The sequence below is a fragment of the Vombatus ursinus genome, unplaced genomic scaffold, assembly GCF_900497805.2.
Source record: "Vombatus ursinus unplaced genomic scaffold, bare-nosed wombat genome assembly UNPS02014780.1, whole genome shotgun sequence".
Taxonomy (NCBI): domain Eukaryota; kingdom Metazoa; phylum Chordata; class Mammalia; order Diprotodontia; family Vombatidae; genus Vombatus; species Vombatus ursinus.
In genome coordinates this window covers 2,107,771-2,129,055 of record NW_020954558.1, presented here as the reverse complement: position 1 = coordinate 2,129,055, position 21,285 = coordinate 2,107,771, and the positions used below count along the sequence as shown (strand labels likewise).

Sequence of the window (21,285 nt, the reverse complement as noted above, 5' to 3'; positions counted from 1 at the left end):
CTATGTATTCTCTTCTCCAGGTTAAATATCCCCAGTTCCCATTCCACAGCATGATCTCAAGGCTCCTCATCAACTTAGCTTCCCTACTTTAGATGCTCTCCAGCTAAACAAAGAGGACAAGCTGTGGCCTAAGCAGTGCAATGAACTATAATGCAATGAACTATAATAATACAACATGCTGGAAACTATGATTTGTTTCAAGAAGATGAAGGTCAATGGAATAGACTACAAGCTCCCAGACGACAAGCACTGTCATTTTTTATCTCTGCATCTAATATAGTGCCCTGAACATAAAGGCATTTAATATTTACTTGCTCACTAAATAGTGAGACAACTCTGATTGTTAAAAAGTTGTTTACCATATTTAACCTAAATCTGCTCCCAAACCCAAATTTTCTGACTCCCAGGGTTATTGCTACAATGGGATTCAGCAAAGCTTGTTAAGGGGATTAACTTGCTCTTTTTCCGTCTACTTCATCCTTCACTGCAAAGGAGAGGAACCTTGAGTGTGGAACACTGTATAAAATAACATCAAACTTTTTTGATATGCTGGTTAGTCTTGTGGAATTTTTTTCTTTCTTCTGCTTTTTAAATTCTTTATTATAAGGAATGGTTCTTTGGGAGGTGGGATGAGGGATACAGTAGACAATGTAAGTGATATAAAAACAAACGATATAAAAATTTACTTTAAAAAGCAAAAACAACCCAAAATTTACTATTCTTCAAATGCTGGAAGGGACTGACTACAGACTGAATGACCCATGCCCTGGGCAGAAACCCTAAACTTTTTAGTATTCTTGAGGTCTTTAGGGACAGGTATGACTCGTAGCTTGGCTGGATACTATGAAGCTGCTGTCAGATACTAGCTTCATATAGAATGTTAGGCATCAGGGGCCCTTAAGAACAGGGGTCTATAAACTGATTTTAGAAATATTTTGTTAACTTTTTGACTTAATTGGTTTCATTTGTAATCTCATGTATTTTACGCATTTAAAAAACATGATTTTAAGGAGTCCATATCCTTCAGCACACTGCCAAAGGGACCCACGACACATAAAAGGTGACGAACTCATTTTATAAGTGAGAAAACTAAGATTCTGAAAGATAAAGAACTTGCCCAAGGTCACACACATAGCAGAACCCTGACCTTCTAACTCCAAATCTAGGGCTCTTCCCACTGAACCAGACTACATGAGGAAGTCAATGGACAATCAGCTCACTTTGTTCAGTTCCATGTAGGTCCATCAGTTACTAGGCCCTCATCTGGAACAGTCCCAGCAATAGCACTTACCTCCATCGTTCCTCAGGGGACAGGTCTGAAAGATCAACCTGGAGAGAAATACCACCAGAAAACCAGTTACTAATACAGTGACAAGACAAACCTGCTAAACATTTTACTGATGTGGCGATACGCATCTTCAACAATGGTCATCGAGGTCCCTAAAGAAGTACAAGGCTTGTCGTCTCCAGGGAGCTTTACCTGATTACTCTATCCCATACTGCTGTCTGTTCTCTGCCTCCCAAAGCACATTATCACTCACTTTGGTCCTTAATTGTATAATGAAACAATTATTTAACTTTCAGAGAGATACCATGATGCAGTAGAATAAACACTGAGTTAGAAGCGATGGAGTTTAAATCTTGCCCCTGCCACTTACTAGACATATGCACCTGGTCAAATCCCTCACCCTCTCTGGGCTTCAGTTTTCTTCTCTGTAAAATGAGAGGGCTGAATTACAAGGTCCCTTCCAGCTCTAAATCTATGATCCCATGAATATTTGTACCAATCTACATCACCTCCACTCATTTTGGTCCTTAATTACTGACATTCTTATGTTATCCCCTCCACTAAGGCCCACTCCCAATGCCTTTACCACAACCCAGAGGTGAAAGCCCAGTGGAATAAAAGTTCTGGCAAATACTACCAAGCAGGAAAGGATTCCAATGTGACTTTGGAAATGGTTTGTGTGCCTGTTATGCAAACACTAGATCAGCTAAATTAGAAAAGGCTTGTCACCAGGAGGGTAGTTACTAGATGCTGATTTTTTTTTTAACCCTAGAAACTCCTGAAGTCCTCTGACTAAAGCCTAGAGTGAGTAGGTATCCAATCTGGTGGAAGGAGGACCTACATCAGTGAAACCACAGATTCTTTTAAGTGCTGAAAAACTGAATATGGAGTCAGGCCACCTGGGTTCAAATTCTGACTCTCCTAATGCAATGCTAATAATGATCATAACAAAAGCTGACATATGTGTTTGTGTGTGTGTGTGTGTGTGTGTGTGTGTGTGCATATACATTACCCGCATATATATATATATATATATATATATACACATATGTAATTTTACAGTTAACAAACCAGTTTATATGAATTCTCATTTGATAGTTTAAATAATTCTATAAGATAGTCAGGGCAGGGCATTGTCCCTATTTTGCAAACGAGAAAAGGGAAGCTCAGATAAAGTGACTTATTTTCACATGTCTACTAAGATTTAGCTAGGAATTCATGCCAGCTTGGATGCAAATCCAAGTATGCAGAATCCAAACCCACAACTTTTTTCCTCTACACCACAGATGCTGCTATGGTGATTAAATAATGTGATGAAACATAAAGCACTTTGTAAACTGGTAGGACCTATTATCATTATCATGGACACAAGTTAGAAAGTGGAGAAACTGTTGGTCTCCTACCCATATGCTTTCACTCTTTTTGAGAAAGGCAGGATGGTAGGCAAAAGACTGTAAAAGCTGATCCTGTTATTTGGATAATAAACCTAAAATCTGGTTAGCACCTGGAAACACAAATCGATAGTCAACAAGTATTTATTAAGTGCTTATGTTCTAGGTACCATACTAAGCACTGGGGATTCAAAAAAGGACTTACTCCCAAAGAGCTCACAGTCTAAGACATGAAAACAACTATGTAAAAACAAGATACATATGGGAAAATTTGGAAATAATTAACAGAGGGAAGATACCAGCAGTGAAGGGGATTGTGAAAGTCTTCTAGTAAAAGGTAGGATTTTAGCTGGGACTTCAAAGAAGGCAGGGGATGGAGATGAAGAGGAACAGAGTTCTAGGTATGGGGAGAGCCAGTGAAAATATTAAGAGCTGGAAGATGGAGTGTTGTGTTCAAGTAACAGCAAGGTAGCCAGTGTCCCTGGATCACAGAATGTATAGAAGGAAGTAAGGTGTAACAAGACTGGAAAGGTTGGGGTGGGGTGGGGTGGGGTGGGGAGGAAGGTTATGAAGGACTTTGAATTTCAGAGAAAGCATTTTATCTTTGGATAGCTCTGGAGGTGATAGAATGCCACTAGAATTTATTGAATTGGTGGGGTGGGGAAAGGTGGATGATATGGTTAGACCTACACTTTAAATAGATCAATTTGACAGCTAAATGGAAGATGTACTAGAAGAGAGAGAAACTTGAGGGACTGACTAGAAGGCTACTGCAATAGTCCAGGCATCCTTCTTGACCAGCAAGTTGGGTTATTTACATGATATCCGAATTTTAGTCTGGGTAAAGTGGCCATTCATTCAGTGTAAGAATAAGAAAATCCACAAACCACACCTACAATCAACCTATATGGAAGTCTAGAAAGTCACCTTTATCTTACACTCTGGGAGAGTTCATTCACACAGAGCTAAACACATTATAGCCTAAGTTACCCAGTCCAGAGCTCTGGAAGCCAGCAAGTGATATTGTTAATTGCCACATATTCTAATGCAAGGAGATTTTGAGATCCAGGATTTTCATCCTGTAAAATCCTTATCTATAACCTTTGGTAAACTGTCCAAAACATATTAACCCAAAGTATTAGAGATCTTCCTGTGGTTTTTTTTTTTAACATTTCATGTGTACTATCAGAATACTCTGCCTATCTCCCTACTCCTGTTACATGACCAGTCATCTTTTTCCATAATGACCAAACATGTATCATTGAGAGTTTGAGCCGGAGGCATTTAGGGTTAGATTGGGAAGAGCTGGATTAGAGGTCATCTAGTTTAATCTCTTCATTTTAGAGATGACAAAATTGAGGTCCAGAGAGGTTATACAACTTCCCCAAAGTCATAGTGGTAAAATGTGCCAGAGGAAAGACTGGAACTCAGGGCCCATGACTCTAAGGTCTGCATGCTCTGCATTGTGCTGTGTTTCCTAATATCCTTCCTGCCACTGTTTTTGCTCCTAAGTGACCATAAGATATATGTGAGCAACATTACCAAGACTACTATTAGCTCCTTGCCTTTTCTGAAATGCTTTAAAATTAACAGAGCTTTTCCCCTACAAACACTGTGAGGCAGGTTGTACAAGTATTATTATTCCTATTTTACACAAGAAAATGTATTCTAAGAACAGTTAGGTGGCTTGCCTAAGGTTACACAACCGATAAGTAAAAGAGTCCACACCTGAATCCAGGTGTTCTAACCTCAACAAGCAGTCACTGGCTCTGGAGTCAGAACCTGGGCTCATATCTTGCCTCTGATACTACTTGTGTGACCTTGGGCAAGTCCCTCAGCTTCTTCCTCTGTAAAATTCGAGAGATGGACTAGATGGCTCTGAGGTGTCTTCCAGCTTAGGACACAGACAGTGTTATTTCTTCTCACTCAACAAATATTTATTAATCATCTATCCAGCAGGTAGTATGCTGGGTCTTGGAGATATGGATACAAGAGCAAAATAATACCTACCCTCAAGGAGATTCTATTATGTCCTGGGGAACATGTACACATATAAGTAAAAACAAAATATTTTCAAAGTAGTTGGTTGGAGGCATTAATAGCGGATATAGGAAGTGGCACTTGAATTGAGCTCTGTGAGTCTACAAGACTAGAGAGGACAATTTCGGGTATAAGGGATAGTCTGTGTAAAACCACAAAAATGAAAAAAGGAATGTTGTATTTCAGAAACATAAAGAATAGTTTTGCTAGAATGTAGAACATGTGAAAGGGAATAACGTGTTATAAATCTGGAAACATAGGGTGGACACACACTGCCATCCACAAGCTTGTTGTTGTACTTCCTTGAACCCTTCATACTCAAAGACTTTCCAGCTCACTCAAAGAAAGAGGCCTGCTCTTACTATCATATAACTCACCTGCTTGAGTTTTCACTCAGTAGGCTCATTCCCTCTTCTGTAACAATCACATTCTTCCCTTGTTTAAAGAGCATGGTCAAATTCACCTGGCCCAAGGCCAGTGGAAAAAGCACTCAGAGGTTCTGGAGTCAGAACTTGGGCTCAAATCTTGCCTCCAACACTACTTGTGTAACCTTGGGCAAGTCACTTGAGCTCCTCAGACCTCAGCTTCTTCCCCTGTAAAATTCAAGAGTCAGACTAGATGCCCCTGAGGTGTCTTCCAGCTTAGAACCTAGACAGATACTATGATATTCCCTTGAATAACCTCATTCAATTCAGACACTATTGCTCTACATTCCAGTCAGTCTGCAGTGATGTAACATTAACAATAACAACATATCTATAATATTTTAAGGGCAAAGATTCCCTAACAACAATTTTATAAGGTAAGTAGTTTAAGCATTACTATTTCCATTTTTTTCTCCAGATTAATGATATACTAGTGCCTTCTCCTCCAACTGCTTTGTATTTAATTACCTTGCATTCATTTGTATTAATCTTTTAATATTTATTTTGTATAGACTTAGATGTGCTTGCTGTCTCTCCTGACAGAATGTAAGCTTCTTTAGGATAGAGACTGTTTCATTCTTTGTATTTGCATGCCTAATATCTAGTCACATACCAGGCATTAACTGGCTGATTCAAGTAGTCAAAGCACATCTACAACTATTCTCGAAGTTATAGACTTAGAGCAAGGGTTTCCCAACCTTTTTGGGTCCCCTTACCCTTAGGCTTCCAATAAATCTTTCAGTAAATCCTATTGAATATGAAAGGATATAAATTCCAGAGTTTGCCATGCCTATACATGTAAGAAACAAAATGTTCTTAATGCCCAGTATTTTGATGCAAAAAGACACAGGGGTTCAGGAAATCTGTATGACTCTACTCCATGGGGTCACAGTCCTTGAGACAGTATTGGATCAGATGATAATAGTTTATAACTTTATAGTTCCATAGGTGCTGTTCCAAATTTCCTCTCGTCAAGCCTTTCACGTCACCCTCAACTCTCAACTACTTAGTTGAGTTCAACTCTTAATTCACCAAAAAAAAATTCTTCCAGAGCCCCTCCTTTCCTTCTCCTGCTCATCTCATATCATTTCAACATATTCCTCTACTATCTCTCTCTTCCTTCTAGTGAAGGAAGTCTCAGATGAAGAGGTGGCCCTTCTTGCCAAGGCAACAACAACCCCCACTTGATTCATCTACCCCTGCTAGCTACTGTCCAATTATCTCCTCTCCCTTTCCCAGTTAAACTAGAAAAAACCATCTATAATCAGTGATTTCCTTTCTTTCTTCTCACTGTCTTCAAAATTCCTTTGCAAGATGCCCTCCTCAAAGTTACCAATGATCTAAATGCCAAAACTAATGGTCTTTTCTCAATCCTGATTGTCCTTGATTTCTCTGCATCATTTCACACCATTATCACCTGTTCTGTCTCCCCAGTCAGTCAATAAACATTTATTGAGCACACACATACTATATGCCAGGCACTGTCCTAAGTGCTAGGGATACAAAGAAAGACAAAAGACAGTCTCTGCCCTCCTGCTCTCAAAGAGCTTACAGTCTAATATGTGTGTGCGTATACATATATGTGTGTGTATATATATATACACACACACATATATACACACACACATACACACACATATGTATGTATAAATATAGAAATAATTAAGAGGGATAAGGTAAAGCTTTTAGTAGAAAGTGGGATTTTAGTTGAGAATTGAAGGAAGCCAGGGAAACCAGAAGGTGGAGATGAGGAGGGAGAGATTTCCAGGCATGGGGGGGACTATCTTGTTCAGCAAGTAACAGCAAGGGGGCACATGTTAGTGAACTTGAGGAGGTAGGGGGTAGGGAGAAGAGGGAGGTGTGTTCTAAGAAGACCCAAGGGGTAGGGAAGGGGGGTTATAAAGGGCTTTAAATGCCAAATAGAAGATTTTATATTTTATTTTATCCTAGAGGATTTTATACTTTATATTTTATCCCAGAGGTGATAAGAAGCCACTAGAATTTACTGAAAATGGGGATGACATAGTCAGACTTGTACTTTAGGAATATCATTTTGACAGCTGAGCGGAAGAAGAATTATAGTGGGGAAAGACTTGAGGCAGAAGGCCAATGTAATGGTCCAGGTGTGATGTAATGAAGGCAGATGATGGTGGCAATGTCAGGGGAGAGAAAGGGGCATATATAGAGATATTACAAAAGTAAAATTCACAAGCTTTGGCAACAGATTGGATATGTGCAAGGTAAGAGAGTGTGGTGTGGAGTATGCCAATTAGGCTGAAAGCCTGAGTGACTAGGAGGATAGTTGGTACTCTCAACAGTAATAGGAAAGTCAGGAAGAGGGGAAGGTTTAGGGTAAAAAATAATGAGCTCAGTTTGGGATATGTTGAAGTTAAGATGCCTATGAGACATCAAATTCTAGACAGGTAGTTGGAGATGGAGTTGAGGTCAGCAGGGAGATTAGGGCTGGCTAAAAAGGTCTGAGAATCATCAGCACAGATATCATAGTTAATCTATGGGTGCTGATGAGATTGCCAAGTGAAATAGTACAGAAAGAAAAGAGAAAAGGGGCCAAGACAGGGCCTTGTGGGGCAGCCTCAGTTACTCGTTAAGACTTGGATGAAGATCCAGCAAGGATACTGAGAAGGAGCAGTCAAATAGGTAGAGGAAAATCAAGAGGAAAGTAGCATCACAAAAACCTAGACAGAGGAAAGTATCAGGGAGAGGTGACTGCCTGTCAAAGGCTACAGAGAAGTCAAGAAGAATAAAGATTGAGAAAAGGCTATCAGATTTGGCAATCAAGAGATTGTTAGCAACTTTGAAGAGAACAGTTTCTGTTGAATGAGGTCAGAAGCCAGACTGCAGAGAGTTATGAGGGTTAGAGGAAAGGAAGTGGAAGCACCTCCTGTTGATGGCCTCAAGGAGTTTAACCTCAAAAGGAAGGAGAGATATGGGTAACAGCTAGCAGAGATGGATGGATCAAGTGAGGGTTGTTTTTTTTTGAGGATGTGAAAGACAGGCATGTTTGCAGGCAGTAGGAAAGCAGCTAGTAGATAGGCAGAGATTGAAGATAATACGGGAATGACAGAGGGCAAAATCTGCTAGAGAAGACAGAATGGAATGGGATCACTTGTGCTTGTAAAGGGGTTTGCCTGGGTAAGGAGAAGGACCACCTCATTACGTGAGACAGGAGTGAAGGAGGAGATAATGGCAGAAAGCATCCAGGTCATGTAAGATTAGGAAAAGGGGAAAATAGAGAGTTCTTGGCAAATGGCCTCAATTTTTTCCGTAAAAATATGAGGCAAGGTTCTCAGCTGAGAGTGTAGGGGCAGGATGTGAGGAGAGATGAAAAGGTCTAGAAGAGCCACTGTGGTGAGTGGGATAATGAGTTAATTAGGGAGGTGTAAAAGGATTACCTTGAAGCAGTAATGCCCAGTTCAGGTTATATAACATAAATTTGTAGTGGATCCAGTCACCTTTCAAAGTTTTCATGACTCTGCTCTTTCGCGTCTCCTATCTGTCCAACTGCTCTTCCTTAGTCTCCTCTGTTTGTTCTTCAGACATCACCCTTCTAACCAGGGTGTTCCCCAAGGCTCTGTCCTGGGCCTCTCTCTCTTTTCTCTCTATACTATCTTACTTGGTGATCTCATTAGCTCTCATGGATTCAATTATCATTGCTATATAGAGAATTCCCAGCACTAATACGTCCAGCCCTACTCTCTCTCCTAAGCTATCATCATATGACTCCAATTGCCTCTTAAGACTTCTCAAACTGGATGTCTCAAAATCAACACGTTTAAAACAAAACTAATATCTCTCTTCCCCATAAGCTCTCCCACCTTCTTAACTTTCCATTCTTTCCATTCCATTCCATTCTTCCAGTCACCATCCTCCCAGTCACACAGGTTCACAACGTCCATGTCAAACATGACTCTTCACTCCGATTTACCCATATATCCAATCGGTTCCCAAACCTTATAGTTTCTTAAGTAGCAAAGTGGATAGAGCACCAGACCTGGAGTCAGGAAGACTTGTCTCCCTGAATTCAAATCTGGCCTCAGATTTTCCAGCTGTGTGACCCTGGGCAAGTCACTTAACCCTATTTCTTCAGTTTCCTCATCTGTAAAATAAGCTGGAAAAGGACATGGCAAATTACTCCAATATCTTTGCCAAGAAAACCCCAAACAGGGTCATGAGAGTCAGATACGTCTGAAACAACTGAATAACAACAAAATTGTTTGTGCCTTTACAACAACTTCATTTAAGTTCCCTTCTTTCTACTCATCAAGCCACAACTCCAGTCCAGGCTCTTATTACTTCCCTCCTAGACTATTGCAATAACCACTCTCTGGTTCAACTCTCTCCTCAATTCTAATCTATCTTCCATTTAGTTGCTAAGGAGATTTTTCTAAAGGTCTGACTCTTTCACTCCCTTGTTAATGAGTTCAGTGGTTCCTTAATACCTCTAGGATCAAATATGAACTCCCGTGGAATTTAATGCTCTTCCTAACTTTGCCTTATCCCACCTTTCCTGCCTCATTACCACATTATACCTTTCCATACACTCTAAAGACCAGTCAATCTGGTCTTCTTACTGTTCCTTACACATAACACTCCATCTCCTTTCTCCATTTCTTGGAATGTACTCCCTCTGCTTAGTTTCCTTCAAAACTCAACTCAAGCACTATCTTCTGCATGAGGTCTTTTCGTTGCAATAAATAAAAGTGGCACCAAACCCAGGGAGGCAGCATGGTGCCTTAGATTCAACAGAACTGGAGTTCAAGTCCAGAATCCATCACTTTCTAGCTGAATCCTTGGGCAAGTCACCTTTCTGAGCCTTTATTTCCTTATCTTTAAATTAGGGATGATAATAATTGCATGCCTTTACCTTCCTATCTTAGCTTCCTCATATGTAAAATGGAATGATAACAAAACTAGCGTTCTTCCAGTAAAGTCTTTCTCTGATGCCTTATAGTGTAGAAGTGACCCTGGGTCTTCAAAGGCTATGCCAGTGAAACACGAACTCTAGCAAGACCACCAAGTTGAAAAGGTGTGCTTCATATCCAAGAACTGAATATCCATCACTGAGCACCAGTCTAGTTAAGTACAAAACAGGCTCCACACCAAAAGTGTAAACATCAAATGATGCATTTTTCTTTTGGCCACAGCAATTTCTACAGATGGAGGAGTTGCAATCTATATTGGAGAAGCAAGCGACCATACTGTTGAAATCACAGGTTCTTGAAATAATACTTGTATTACCTACCTCAGAGGAGAGCTGAAGAAATGCTTTAGAAAAATTAAATTGCTACATATAAATTTAACTGTTAGCTATGGGCTGGTCAGAACCTCTCGGCTTTAATTTCATAAGCTGTAAAATGGAAATGATGGAGGAGAATGGGATGATGGAAAAGTACTCCTATTTACAGAACATTAAGGTTTGCAAAACTATCCTACAAAGTAAGACAGGTAAATATGATCACCATTTTACAGATGAAAAACCTGAGGCTCAGATAGTTTAAGTGATTTTTCCTTTATTACATAGACCCAGAAAACCTAGGGGTAGGGATGGAGAGGAAGTTAGAAGAATGTTTCTTAAATGTCTTACTTTGTAATTCATACTACCTCAAGCTTTGTCAGATCTTCATCACCTCTCGCCTGAATTTGGCCTCCAAATTCGGTTCCATGTTTCCCACCTTCCCCCTTTCTTCGATACATTTTACACAACAATGCTCTATTCATCTTAAAACTAGGTCTTACACAAGTCTCTCCTGTGTCCAAAATTTTTCAATGGCTCTCCAGCAACCAAAGAAGTATGAACTTTTTTGTCTAAATTCTTAATTCTGGCTTTCAAGGGTCTCCTATAATCTGGGACTAATCAATTTCTCAATAAAACTCAACAAATATTCATTAAGTAGCAACTTTGTACAGAAAATAGTGCAGAGTGCTGGGTTAGAGACACAAAATCCAGATTAGACAGACTCCCTGCTCTCAAGGAACTGGTGTGTGGTACAACCTAAGACATTACAGATCACTATAACAAACAATATTAAATGATAAAGGCAGTAGACCGGGCTAGAAAATGGCTTTGGGTGGATACACTTTATTTGAAAGAAACAGGACAAGTTAAAAAGGGGGTAGGGGTGGGGAAGAGTGCAGCATTGTATAGCAGGAAGATATACTCCTATGAGGAAATCCAGGAACCAAGTATGAAAGCATGGTGAACAAAATGTGGGTGAAGATCAACGGAGAAAGAAACAAGTGATTCTGTCATCAAGAATATATCCTACAGACTACCTGAAGAAAAAAAGAAAACAGAAGAGAAGATCAAAAGTCTGGCAAAGAGGCACAATACAGTAATGATGGGGCATTTCAATTAACTAGACCTGAATGAAGGAGTGAATGAAAAAATACTTTTTATGGCTTACTCTGAGCTAAGTACTATGTAAAGTGCAGGAGAAAAAAAATTAAAAAAGCAAAGACAGTCTTTGTTCTAAGAGAGTTTATATCCCAAGAAAGGAACACAGTGACCAGGGATAGAGATTTTGGTTTCTGAAAATTACAATTTAATCCTTTAAAAGGTGGAGGAATCAATAATAGGAAATTTTATTCTGAATTTGATTCTTAGGAATGGGAAGGATCAGATTTCTGGGGTTAAAATGATGGTAACCGGGGCAGCAAGGTGGTGGTGTAGTGGATAGTGTACTGGTCCTGAGTTCAAATCCAGCCTCAGACACATAACACTCACTACCTGTGTGACTCTGCGCAAGTCACTTAACCCCAACTGCCTCACCAAAAAAAAAATAAATAAATAAAATAAAATAAAAATGATGTATGTGATGAATACAAAGAAGTGCAGAAAGATCCATATGAATTGATGCAGAGGAAGTAGGCAGAGACAAGAAAACAATAAACACAATGACAACAAGGTAAATGAAAAGAACCACACACACAAAAAATATCAAAAGTTAATGTAAGAAAATTATAAAGCTCAAGCATGACTGGAAACGAGAGATGTGAGAGGACAATACCAATTCACTCCTTCATGAAGGTGAGAGGAGCACAGGTGTTACACATTGCACGTTTTCAGACTTTTTCCATTGTATTGTTTGATTGTGCTGATTTTTTCCTTTTTTTTTTGTCTTTTAAAAATACTATATTATATGGGATGGCTCTCTGGGAAGAAGAAGGAAACTAGGGAAAACTATGATAATATGAAAAACAAAAGGCACCAAACATATTATAACAATAATTTTTAAAAAAATTTTTTTTAAATAGAATTATATGAACAAAAAGAGGATTACAAAAGAGATCAGACTACAATTTAGGGTGAATCTGACGATAACTGAAAATAGAGAAGGCAGAGATGCTTGGTTTTTGTTTTGCTTCTATTTTATCTGCTAAAGAGAATGATCTTTGGAATGCAAAAAATAGAAGAAAAAAGCTAATTATGTTGTAAAAGAATACCTTTATTTATTTATGCCCTGAATGAATTTAAGTTACCTGGTCAAGAGGAATAACATTGTAGGGTAGTGAAAGAACTGGCAGAAATGTGATTACTGAGCCTCTGCCAATAATACGTGAAAGAGTATAAAAAACAAAAGAAGTACTACAGGCCTGAAGGACAAATGGTGACCTAGTTTAAAAAATAAATATGAGAGAGTCTATAAACTATAGGCTAGTGAGCTTTACTTTAGTTCCTGGGAAATTTTTAGAATGGATAATTAAAGAGATGATTAGTGAACATCTAACCAAGGAATCAGTATAAAGCTCATGAAGCACAGCTTCATTAAGGTCACATCATGGCAGAGTATACTTATTTCCCTTTTAAACAAAGTTACTAAATTAATGGATCAGAGGAATTTCAAAAATATAGTTTACTTACATTTTAGCAAAGCAATTAATAAAGTATCTTATATTATTCTTATGGGAAAATATGAAGGCTGAGGACTAAATGGTAATACAATCAGATGTATTTGGAACTGGTGCAAGGGCCAGACTTAATGAGTCAATGTCTCCAGTGAAGTGCTCCAGGGCTCTGTGGTTGTTCCAGAACTATTTAAAATTTTTGTGAATAACTTAGATAAAGTCACAGATGCATAGTAACCAAACTTGCAGCAGACTCAAAGCTGGAAGGGATAATTAACACACTGGAAAACAAAGTCAGGATACAAAAGGATCTTGACAGGCTAGAGAACTGGGATAAATCTAGACAAGAAATGAAAAGCTTCCTACTGAAGGTGGTTTTTGAGTTAAGTCCCGCAGCCAGGAGATTTTAAGACGCGCAGAAGTGAAAAGGGAGAACATTTTAGAGAACATCTTAGAGAACAAAGACACAAAGAAGGAAAATGGCTTCATGTCAGGCACCTAGAAGAAACAGCAAGTAGAACAGCATGGCTAAATGTCAGAGCAAGTAGAGGGAAATAAAGATAAGAAGGGGCCAGGGTGTTGAGATTTAAATGCCAAATAAAGGACTTTATATTTGATCCTGGAGCTAACAAGGGGCCACTGGAGTTTACTGAGTAGGGGAGTTACATGATCAGACTTTAACCTAAAAAAATTTTTTTTTCAAAGGCGAAAGGATGATGGAATGGAGTGAGAAGAAATTTGAGGCAAGGAGACCAAATAGGCTACATCAATAAGCCATTTTAGAGAGCCCAAACTAAGCTGTATGAGCACAAAGAAGGTGATATAGATAAGAAATGTGAAGGTAGAAACAAAAAGATTTGGCAACTGACATGGCATGAGTGAGAGTAAAGAGTCAAGGGTGACACTGAAGTTGTAAAGCTTGTGGTAAACTTGATAGGGTAGGGACATTACAAATTGGATGTCCCATGGACAGTAACAGGGCGGGGGTGGGGGGGGTTTAAGGGGAAAAAATACATCAAGTTCTGTTTTGCATGTGTTGAGTCTGAGATGCCTATGAGACATTTGAAATGTCCAATGGACAATTGGTGATGAGGGTCTGGAACTCAGAAGAGAGACTGGGACCGGAGACACAGATCTGAAAATAAATGAACTCATGGAAGTTGATGAGAGAGTGTATAGATAAAAGAGAAAACATTCCAGAGATGGGAGGGAGGGAGAAGAGAATGACTATGACATAAATGAAAATCCAAACAAGGAAACTGAGGAGTGTCATAGGTAGGAGAACTAAAAGGGTGCAGTATCATAAATACCTAGAGGGGAGCAAGTATTCATAAGTTGGTCAATAGTGTCAAATGCTTCAGAAGTTAAGAAGGATGAGGATTTGGGGGAAAAAAAGCTCATTACATTTTGCCATTAAGAGCTGACTGGTATCTTTGAATAAAGTAGTTTCAATTAAGTGATTAGGTCAAAAGCTAGATTGCACAGGGTTTAGAAGATAGTAAGAGAAGAAGTGGAGTTATTGAGTATCTTTTTCACAGAGTTTAACTAAGAAGGAGAGGAGATACAAAAAAAGCCAACAAGGACGACATTAGTTGATAGGAAATGATGGAAGATAGACATCAAGGATGATAATGAGGATGACAACCCATAATACATTTCCAAAGCTCTGACTACACAAGGTTCATGGGCATCTTGTGGGGACTGGGAAGGAAGGGAATGAACACTTATTAAGTGCCTACTATGTACCAGGCATTGTACTAAGTTCTTTATAAATATCTCATTATCTAAGAATTAACTGCAAAAGGAGTTGGGAGAAATAGCTATGGAAGATTAAAGAAGGCAGTCTTTAATGGAAAACATTACAGAAGGGAAGAAGAAAAAGAAAATGAGAAAAAAGCCAAAGAGCAGGAAGCAATACAATTTCAAGAGAAGCAGGCTGCCAGTTAATGGGCACAGTCCCAAAGCTGCTATTCACCTTCCTGTTTGATTTGCCTTGTTCTAGGCAGGCACACACTACCATCACAACCCAGGCTCTGGGGCAGAGGGGAGCCCCACGATGACTTGAAGTAGAAGTGTAATCAGTTATGTAATGAAGAGAAACAGGGTAAAAGAGGACTTCTAGGCTGGACCTAAGCAGACACACAAAGAGCTCACCACATTTCCTTCCTAAAAGCAGTTTAGAGAATAAAGAGCTGGCTTGATTTCTTTATAACCAATTTCCCTGAAATAGAAATCATTCTTAGTTTCCCTTCTTGCCATTCAATGAAAAAACAATTATATCAGAACTTCCATTAACACTTTGCTCCTCTCCCTCCAGAAAAGGCCTTAGCTCTGGCTCTAGATTGAAGTGTCTTCCAGAGAGCAAGGAGAAAACCTGTCAGGCTGGTCTCACTGAAGTACTGCAGGAAAGACTTCCCTTGGAAGGTTAGGGTTAGAGTTAGAGTTACCAGTTGAAGGTCTAATGTCACTGTACCCAAAGGCTACTAACCAGGATTCTAAATACCACAATGGGCTGCACCCAGTTCTCTGGCACAAGTGCCAAGGAAAGCCTCAGTGGCTTGTGTAAGGGGTGAGAATTAAGAGTTCAAAAGGTCCAAGTTTGACACCTGAGAACCAATATGCTCAGCAAAGGAAGCTTTAGTATTTTCCCCAAAAGGTTCTTAAGCAATTCTCAAAGCATATGAATGCCAACTACATGCCTAGCATTGGTTTAAGGCTCCAGGTCAGAGCAAAGTGAGGGAAGACTTTATGGAAGGGTAATGTGAATAACAGTAATAACAATAATAATAACAGCTAACATTTCTAAAATGTCCTACAGTCACCCCCAAGCATGAGACACACTTCTCCAATATCTCCGCGAATTGAAATCTGGCCAGGGAAGCCAATTCAGGTTCCCTGTTCCCCTCTGCAGGTAGTGACCCTTTCCTTTCAAAATTTTCCTAGAGTAATTTCTTTAAATTTCTCCTTCATCCTTATTACATCCTCCCTTGTACGATGTTTATTTGTGACTGTCCCCAGTAGACTGCAAACTTCTTGAAGGCAGAAACTATTATTTTCCATCTTTTTATCCCCTAAACCAAGAACAGTCTTACACGTGCAAAGTGCTTCAGTATCTGTCAAACTGAACTAAATTCACATAGGGCTTTTCTTCAAAGGAGAAAGAAGAAAACTGATTTATGAACAAAGAACTGGTCAAAAACGGAATTTATCAAGAGTGCCAGAGAGAGCCAGGTATGAATAAATTCATGTGTCTATCAGTCTGCATTTTTTTGACTGCTGTAATAAAACTGTGGTGAACTGTTAGTATCAAATAGGCCAACAGAGACTTTAGTTATCACAACCTGAGGCAGATTGAGCCTGGTCTCCTAAGAGATTCCATTCTCTAGGGATGTCTGTGCTTTCAAGGCTCAGTTCCTCCTGCTTTCTATCCATTCACTGCTCTGGGTACCAATCCAGGGCACTATGGGCTAGGGGAAGAGAAAAATACACAGTCTGAGACTCAGTGCTTACAGACAATGTGAGATTAAGGACAGACTACAAAGTGATTTATAATCAACAAATGTTAGGTCTTGGCTCTGCCTAAAAACCTGAAAAGTAGGTCAACACGCATTAACATTTGCAATTTAGTCAACTATGTTGACTCATGAGCAGAACCCATGGAGCCCAGGCATTACTTTGTTAACTATTATACAGCAAGAGGGTATCAGGGATGGGGAGGAAAGGGTATCAGTTTCTTACTATATTCGAATATTGATGATTCATGTTCATAGTTTATAAAACAATTTCTCAGAATCACATAAGGCTGACCGGGCAGGGATTATTAACTCCATTTTCCAGTTGGCCATGAGGCCTATGGTCACATGGTTAGTCAGTAAACGAGCTAGAACTCAAACCCAGATCCTCAGGTTTCAAATTCAGTGCTTTTCCCATTACAACAAACTGCCTGTGGGTCTTTTGAAGGTTTTTCACCGAGTTAGACCTCACTTCTTTCAACACAATACAAGTAGCACTTACTCTAAACTTTAGAATGTCAACCCAAATGGATGGTAATAATTTCCTGGAGGGCAGTGAAAACATGCCTTTTATTTTTCCTCTTGCTCCCATTCAGTGGGGGCATAGGCTAAGCATTTTGATGGGACTCCATAAATTCTTGTAAATGATTGGATAAAAGTACATTCTTTACATACAAGGGCTGGGCAATTTTGTACAACTAAGAATGTGAGCTAGGAGTAGCTTTCACATTTAAAATAAAATTTTACTTAAAAGAATATACATTTATTCATTCAGTCATTTTACAAGTATTTATTGACAGGAAGCTCCCTCCCCCTATAGGGGGCAAAGAAAAGAAAAGGTATGTGTTCATTGTTCTCCAGGAACTAATTATTATCTGGTTGGGTTGAAAAGATAGACATACAGATTTGAGTTCTGTAAGTGGCTCCACTACTGGGTACTTCAGCTGCATTTATCAGTTCAAAAGTCATTTTGTCACTTTCTTTTCCAAGAAACTGACAAGTTGTCAGTTTCCTCCCAGGTAAAAGGAAAGGCTGAACTTGACCTTTATAAGGCCCTTTTAAAATCTGTGATTCTAAGATGAAAGACAATGTGTCATAGCTGACCCTTAAGTCATGAAGACCTGATTTTGTCTCTGACACACACTAGCTGTGTGACCCTGGAAAAGCTGATTAATCCTTCAGTGTCCTAGGTAACTCTAAAATTATGAATTGCAAAGCTGGTGGCAATCTGATTGGTGGAGGAAGTTTCCTTAGCAGGTATTCTCTCTACCAATGAAATAACAGATCTGGACCAGAAAAAAATAAAATCAGCAGCAGACCTGAGACTAGAACTTGGGCTTTTATCCCTGAAACCTAGGGCTCATTCCACTAACTTATGAGAAATACTGTAATCAAGTAGTAATAATACTCTGGCAAAATGGCTAAGGCACAATTCAATTCAACAACCAATTATTAAATGCCTGTGTGTAGAGCTCTGTGCTCAGTGCATAGGTGTAGATAAGCTCCCCAAGGAGCTCACTTCCCTCTACACTCTGAATGACAGGTACAAAGATAAATGCAATACACAATAATAAAAGTGTATTAGAGAGATGAAAACAAGTACTTCTACAAGGAACAGAGGGAAGACAAGTTTGACTGGATCAAAGACAGGTGGGTGGTGGTGGTGTTGAATAATATCCAATTAGGTTGGAAAGACAGTTTGGGGCCAGATTGTATATGGTTTAAAAGCTAAAGAGTTCACATATGATACTAGATAGAAGTGATAGGAAGCTTCCTTGTCAAGTCAACAAGCATTTATTAATAGCTTGATATGTTCCAAGCATTATGTGCTAAGCATTGGGGATACAAAGAAATGCCTTCAAGGAGCTTACTTTTTAACGGGGGAGGCAACATGCAAACAACTATGCACAAGCAAGATATTTCCTCTATAGGATAAGTTGAAGGCAATCACATAGGGAAGGCACTAGCATTAAGAGACACTGGGAAAGGCTTTTTGCAGAAGGTGGGATTTTAGTTGTGACTTGAAGGAGGTTAGGGAAAGTAAAGAGGTCGAGCTGAGGAGGGAGAGAGTTCCAGAAATGGAGGACTGCCTGGGAAAATGCCAAGTGGGAGACAGACAGTCTTCAAGGAACAGCAAGGAGACCAATTTTGCTGGATCAAAGAGTGTGGCTGGAGGGGTTGGGGGGGTGGAGGGAAGGGATGTGTGTATGAGATATAAGAAGACTGAAAGGATAATGAAGGGCTTTAAAATTTGAGAATTTTATATTTGATCCTGGAGGTGACTGGGAGCTACTCCAGTTTACTGGATAGCACAGTGACATGGCCAGACTTGTGTTTTAAGATGCTAGCTGTGTACAGAGGAGACTAGAGGTAAGGAGACAAAACTAGTAGACTTTTGCAATAATCCAGGCATGAGGTAATGTGGGCCTGTATCAGGGTGATGGCAGTGTCAGAAAAAAGGAGGAAAGAAGGAAGGGAAAAAGCATTTCTTAAACACCTACTATATGCCACTATACTTTACAAATGTTAACTAATTTAATCTTCTCAGCAACCCAGGGAGGTAGGTGCTATTATCGCAATTTTACAGGTGAGGAAAGCGAGGCAGATAGTTAAGTGATTTGCCTAGGATTTGAACTCAGGTCTTCACTACTGCAGGCGAAGAGCTCTCCCTGAAAGAAGGAAGTAAAAAGGACTTTTGTATAGGCCAGCCTCTGTGTTTGGAGTGTACCCCTTTCTGAACTCTGTCTCCTATTCAAATGAGCTTATTAACTGCCCGACAGGCGCCCCCACCCCCCACCTCACTAGTAGAATGTAAAGTCAATGGGAGTGGGGATCGTTTCACTCTTTGTATTCCCAGCTCTGTGTCATCGAGTTCATCCCAGACTAGGGGAGTGCTTCCAAGGCCCTGTGCTAGGCTCTAAGGACATTAAACAAAGAAATCCTCAAAATCCTTTCTCACAGAAGGAAGCCATATACTTTTTACACACAAGAAAATACAAGATAATTTTAAGAAAGGAAGAGCACTAACAACTAGGGAAATCGGGAAAAGCTTCACAACAGAGGTGGGACTTGTTTTGGCACTTGAGGTTTAGTTTTGAGAGTACCCCGACCCACTAGAATCTTTATGGTGCATCAAGGGGGCACCATGGGGTAGAGTTCTAGGTCTGGTGTCAGGAAGACCTGAGTTCAAATACAGCCTCAGACACTGACTAGGTGTATGACTCTGGGCAAGTCACTTCACCTCTATTTCCCTCAGTTTCCTCAACTGTAAAATCAGGATACTAATAGCACCTATTTCCCAGGGCTGTTGTGAGGATCAAATGAGATAATAATTGTAAAGAGGTTGGCTTCCTAGCACATAGTAAGTGCTATATAAATGTTAGATATTATTATCACGTTCTTTCTAGGCTCTGCTCAATGGCTCCTCCCAGGTAAGGTTTTCCTAGGTCCTTCAATTGTAGTACCTGCCACCTTGCCTCCACCTCTGGCCAGGGGAGGAGCTTGTTTTTTTGTCTTTGTAGCCCTAAAACCTAGCACAGCACCTTGCATATAAGAGGTGCTTAATAAATGTTGGCAGAACTGAATTCAGTCTAAGCTTTAGACAGGTTTTCCTTTGGCACAGGGTTAGTAGTACTCCTTTAATCCCCCAGTTGGGAATTGGCTCTTCCCCATGATAAGAAAAAGCTTTCTAAGGTCCAAACCAGGCTGGTCAGCCAATGCTGGCTATATAGGGCTACTTCCAGTGGAGTACACATGCTCCACGTGTCTTCACACCTGCCAGAATAGTGGGCGTTCTTCCAGCACATTGAGTTTCCTCAGGTCAAGCCAGCTCATTTTCCTCACAATTCAAGATGTACCTTTTTCTTAAACTCTTCCTTCCCTTCTAATAGTACACCCCCACCACACCACTCAGACACCAATTTGCTCTGTGACCCTATGCAAATCACTCTCCCTCTCAAAGTTTCCATTTCCTCTCTATACAATGAGAATTGGACTAAATCATCTCTAAGGTCCTATCCAGTGCTATAATTCTGCTTTTACTCTAACTGAACTAATCTTATCATCTCCTCCTTCCAGCGGAGAATCTCAAAGTTGCAGAATGCTCTGGTCTAGAAGTCAGCCTGACTTCCACTGATTCACAATGTGACCTTAGGCAAAACCATCTCTTTTTCCTGTGTCTTAGTTCTTCTTATAAAGTAAGGATGTTAGATTACTTGTCCTCTTAGGTCTCTTCCATCTCCAACAGTCTAGAATTCTGGGTATCCAAGAAGGGCCTAGCAGGAATGGGGAACCTGCGGCTTAAAGGCCACATGTGGCCCTCTATGTCCTCTGATTGAATTGAAACTTCACAGAACAAATCTCCTTAATAAAATGATTTGTTCTGAAAACTTGGACTCAGTCAAAAGGCTGCACCCAAGGATCTAGAAGGCCACATGTGGCCCCGAGGCCACAGGTTTCCCACCCCTGGCCCTAGTGCATATAGGAGAGGCTCTGATGGTGTCCCCTTTTCCCACAGAGAATCAGGTTCATTCTTGCTGCTGATCCTTTGCTTTACTTTGCTTCCACCCAAGATAAGACTCTCCTTTCCTCTCCTCTGTCTATTCAATCTTATCTATTCTTCAAGGTCTAGCTCAAGACTCTCATCCTCCAGGAAGCCTCACAGATTCCTTAGAGCCCTTCAGCCTTGCTCTCTCAACACTGCATCGGGACATTTATAGCATCTGAACAACTTTAGGCAAATGATTGTAGACCTCACTTTCTCA

The 21,285-nt window shown here is 39.9% G+C and overlaps 1 protein-coding gene across 1 annotated transcript in view; it reads right to left on the bottom strand.

Annotated features, from left to right (window-relative positions):
- Positions 1-21,285, bottom strand: part of RNF121 (ring finger protein 121) — a 94,047-nt gene that overhangs the window by 64,387 nt on the left and 8,375 nt on the right. The window contains exon 2 of the mRNA XM_027866287.1: positions 1,292-1,329. Coding sequence (XP_027722088.1) covers positions 1,292-1,329 — 38 coding nt within the window. The remainder of the gene's footprint in view (positions 1-1,291; positions 1,330-21,285) is intronic.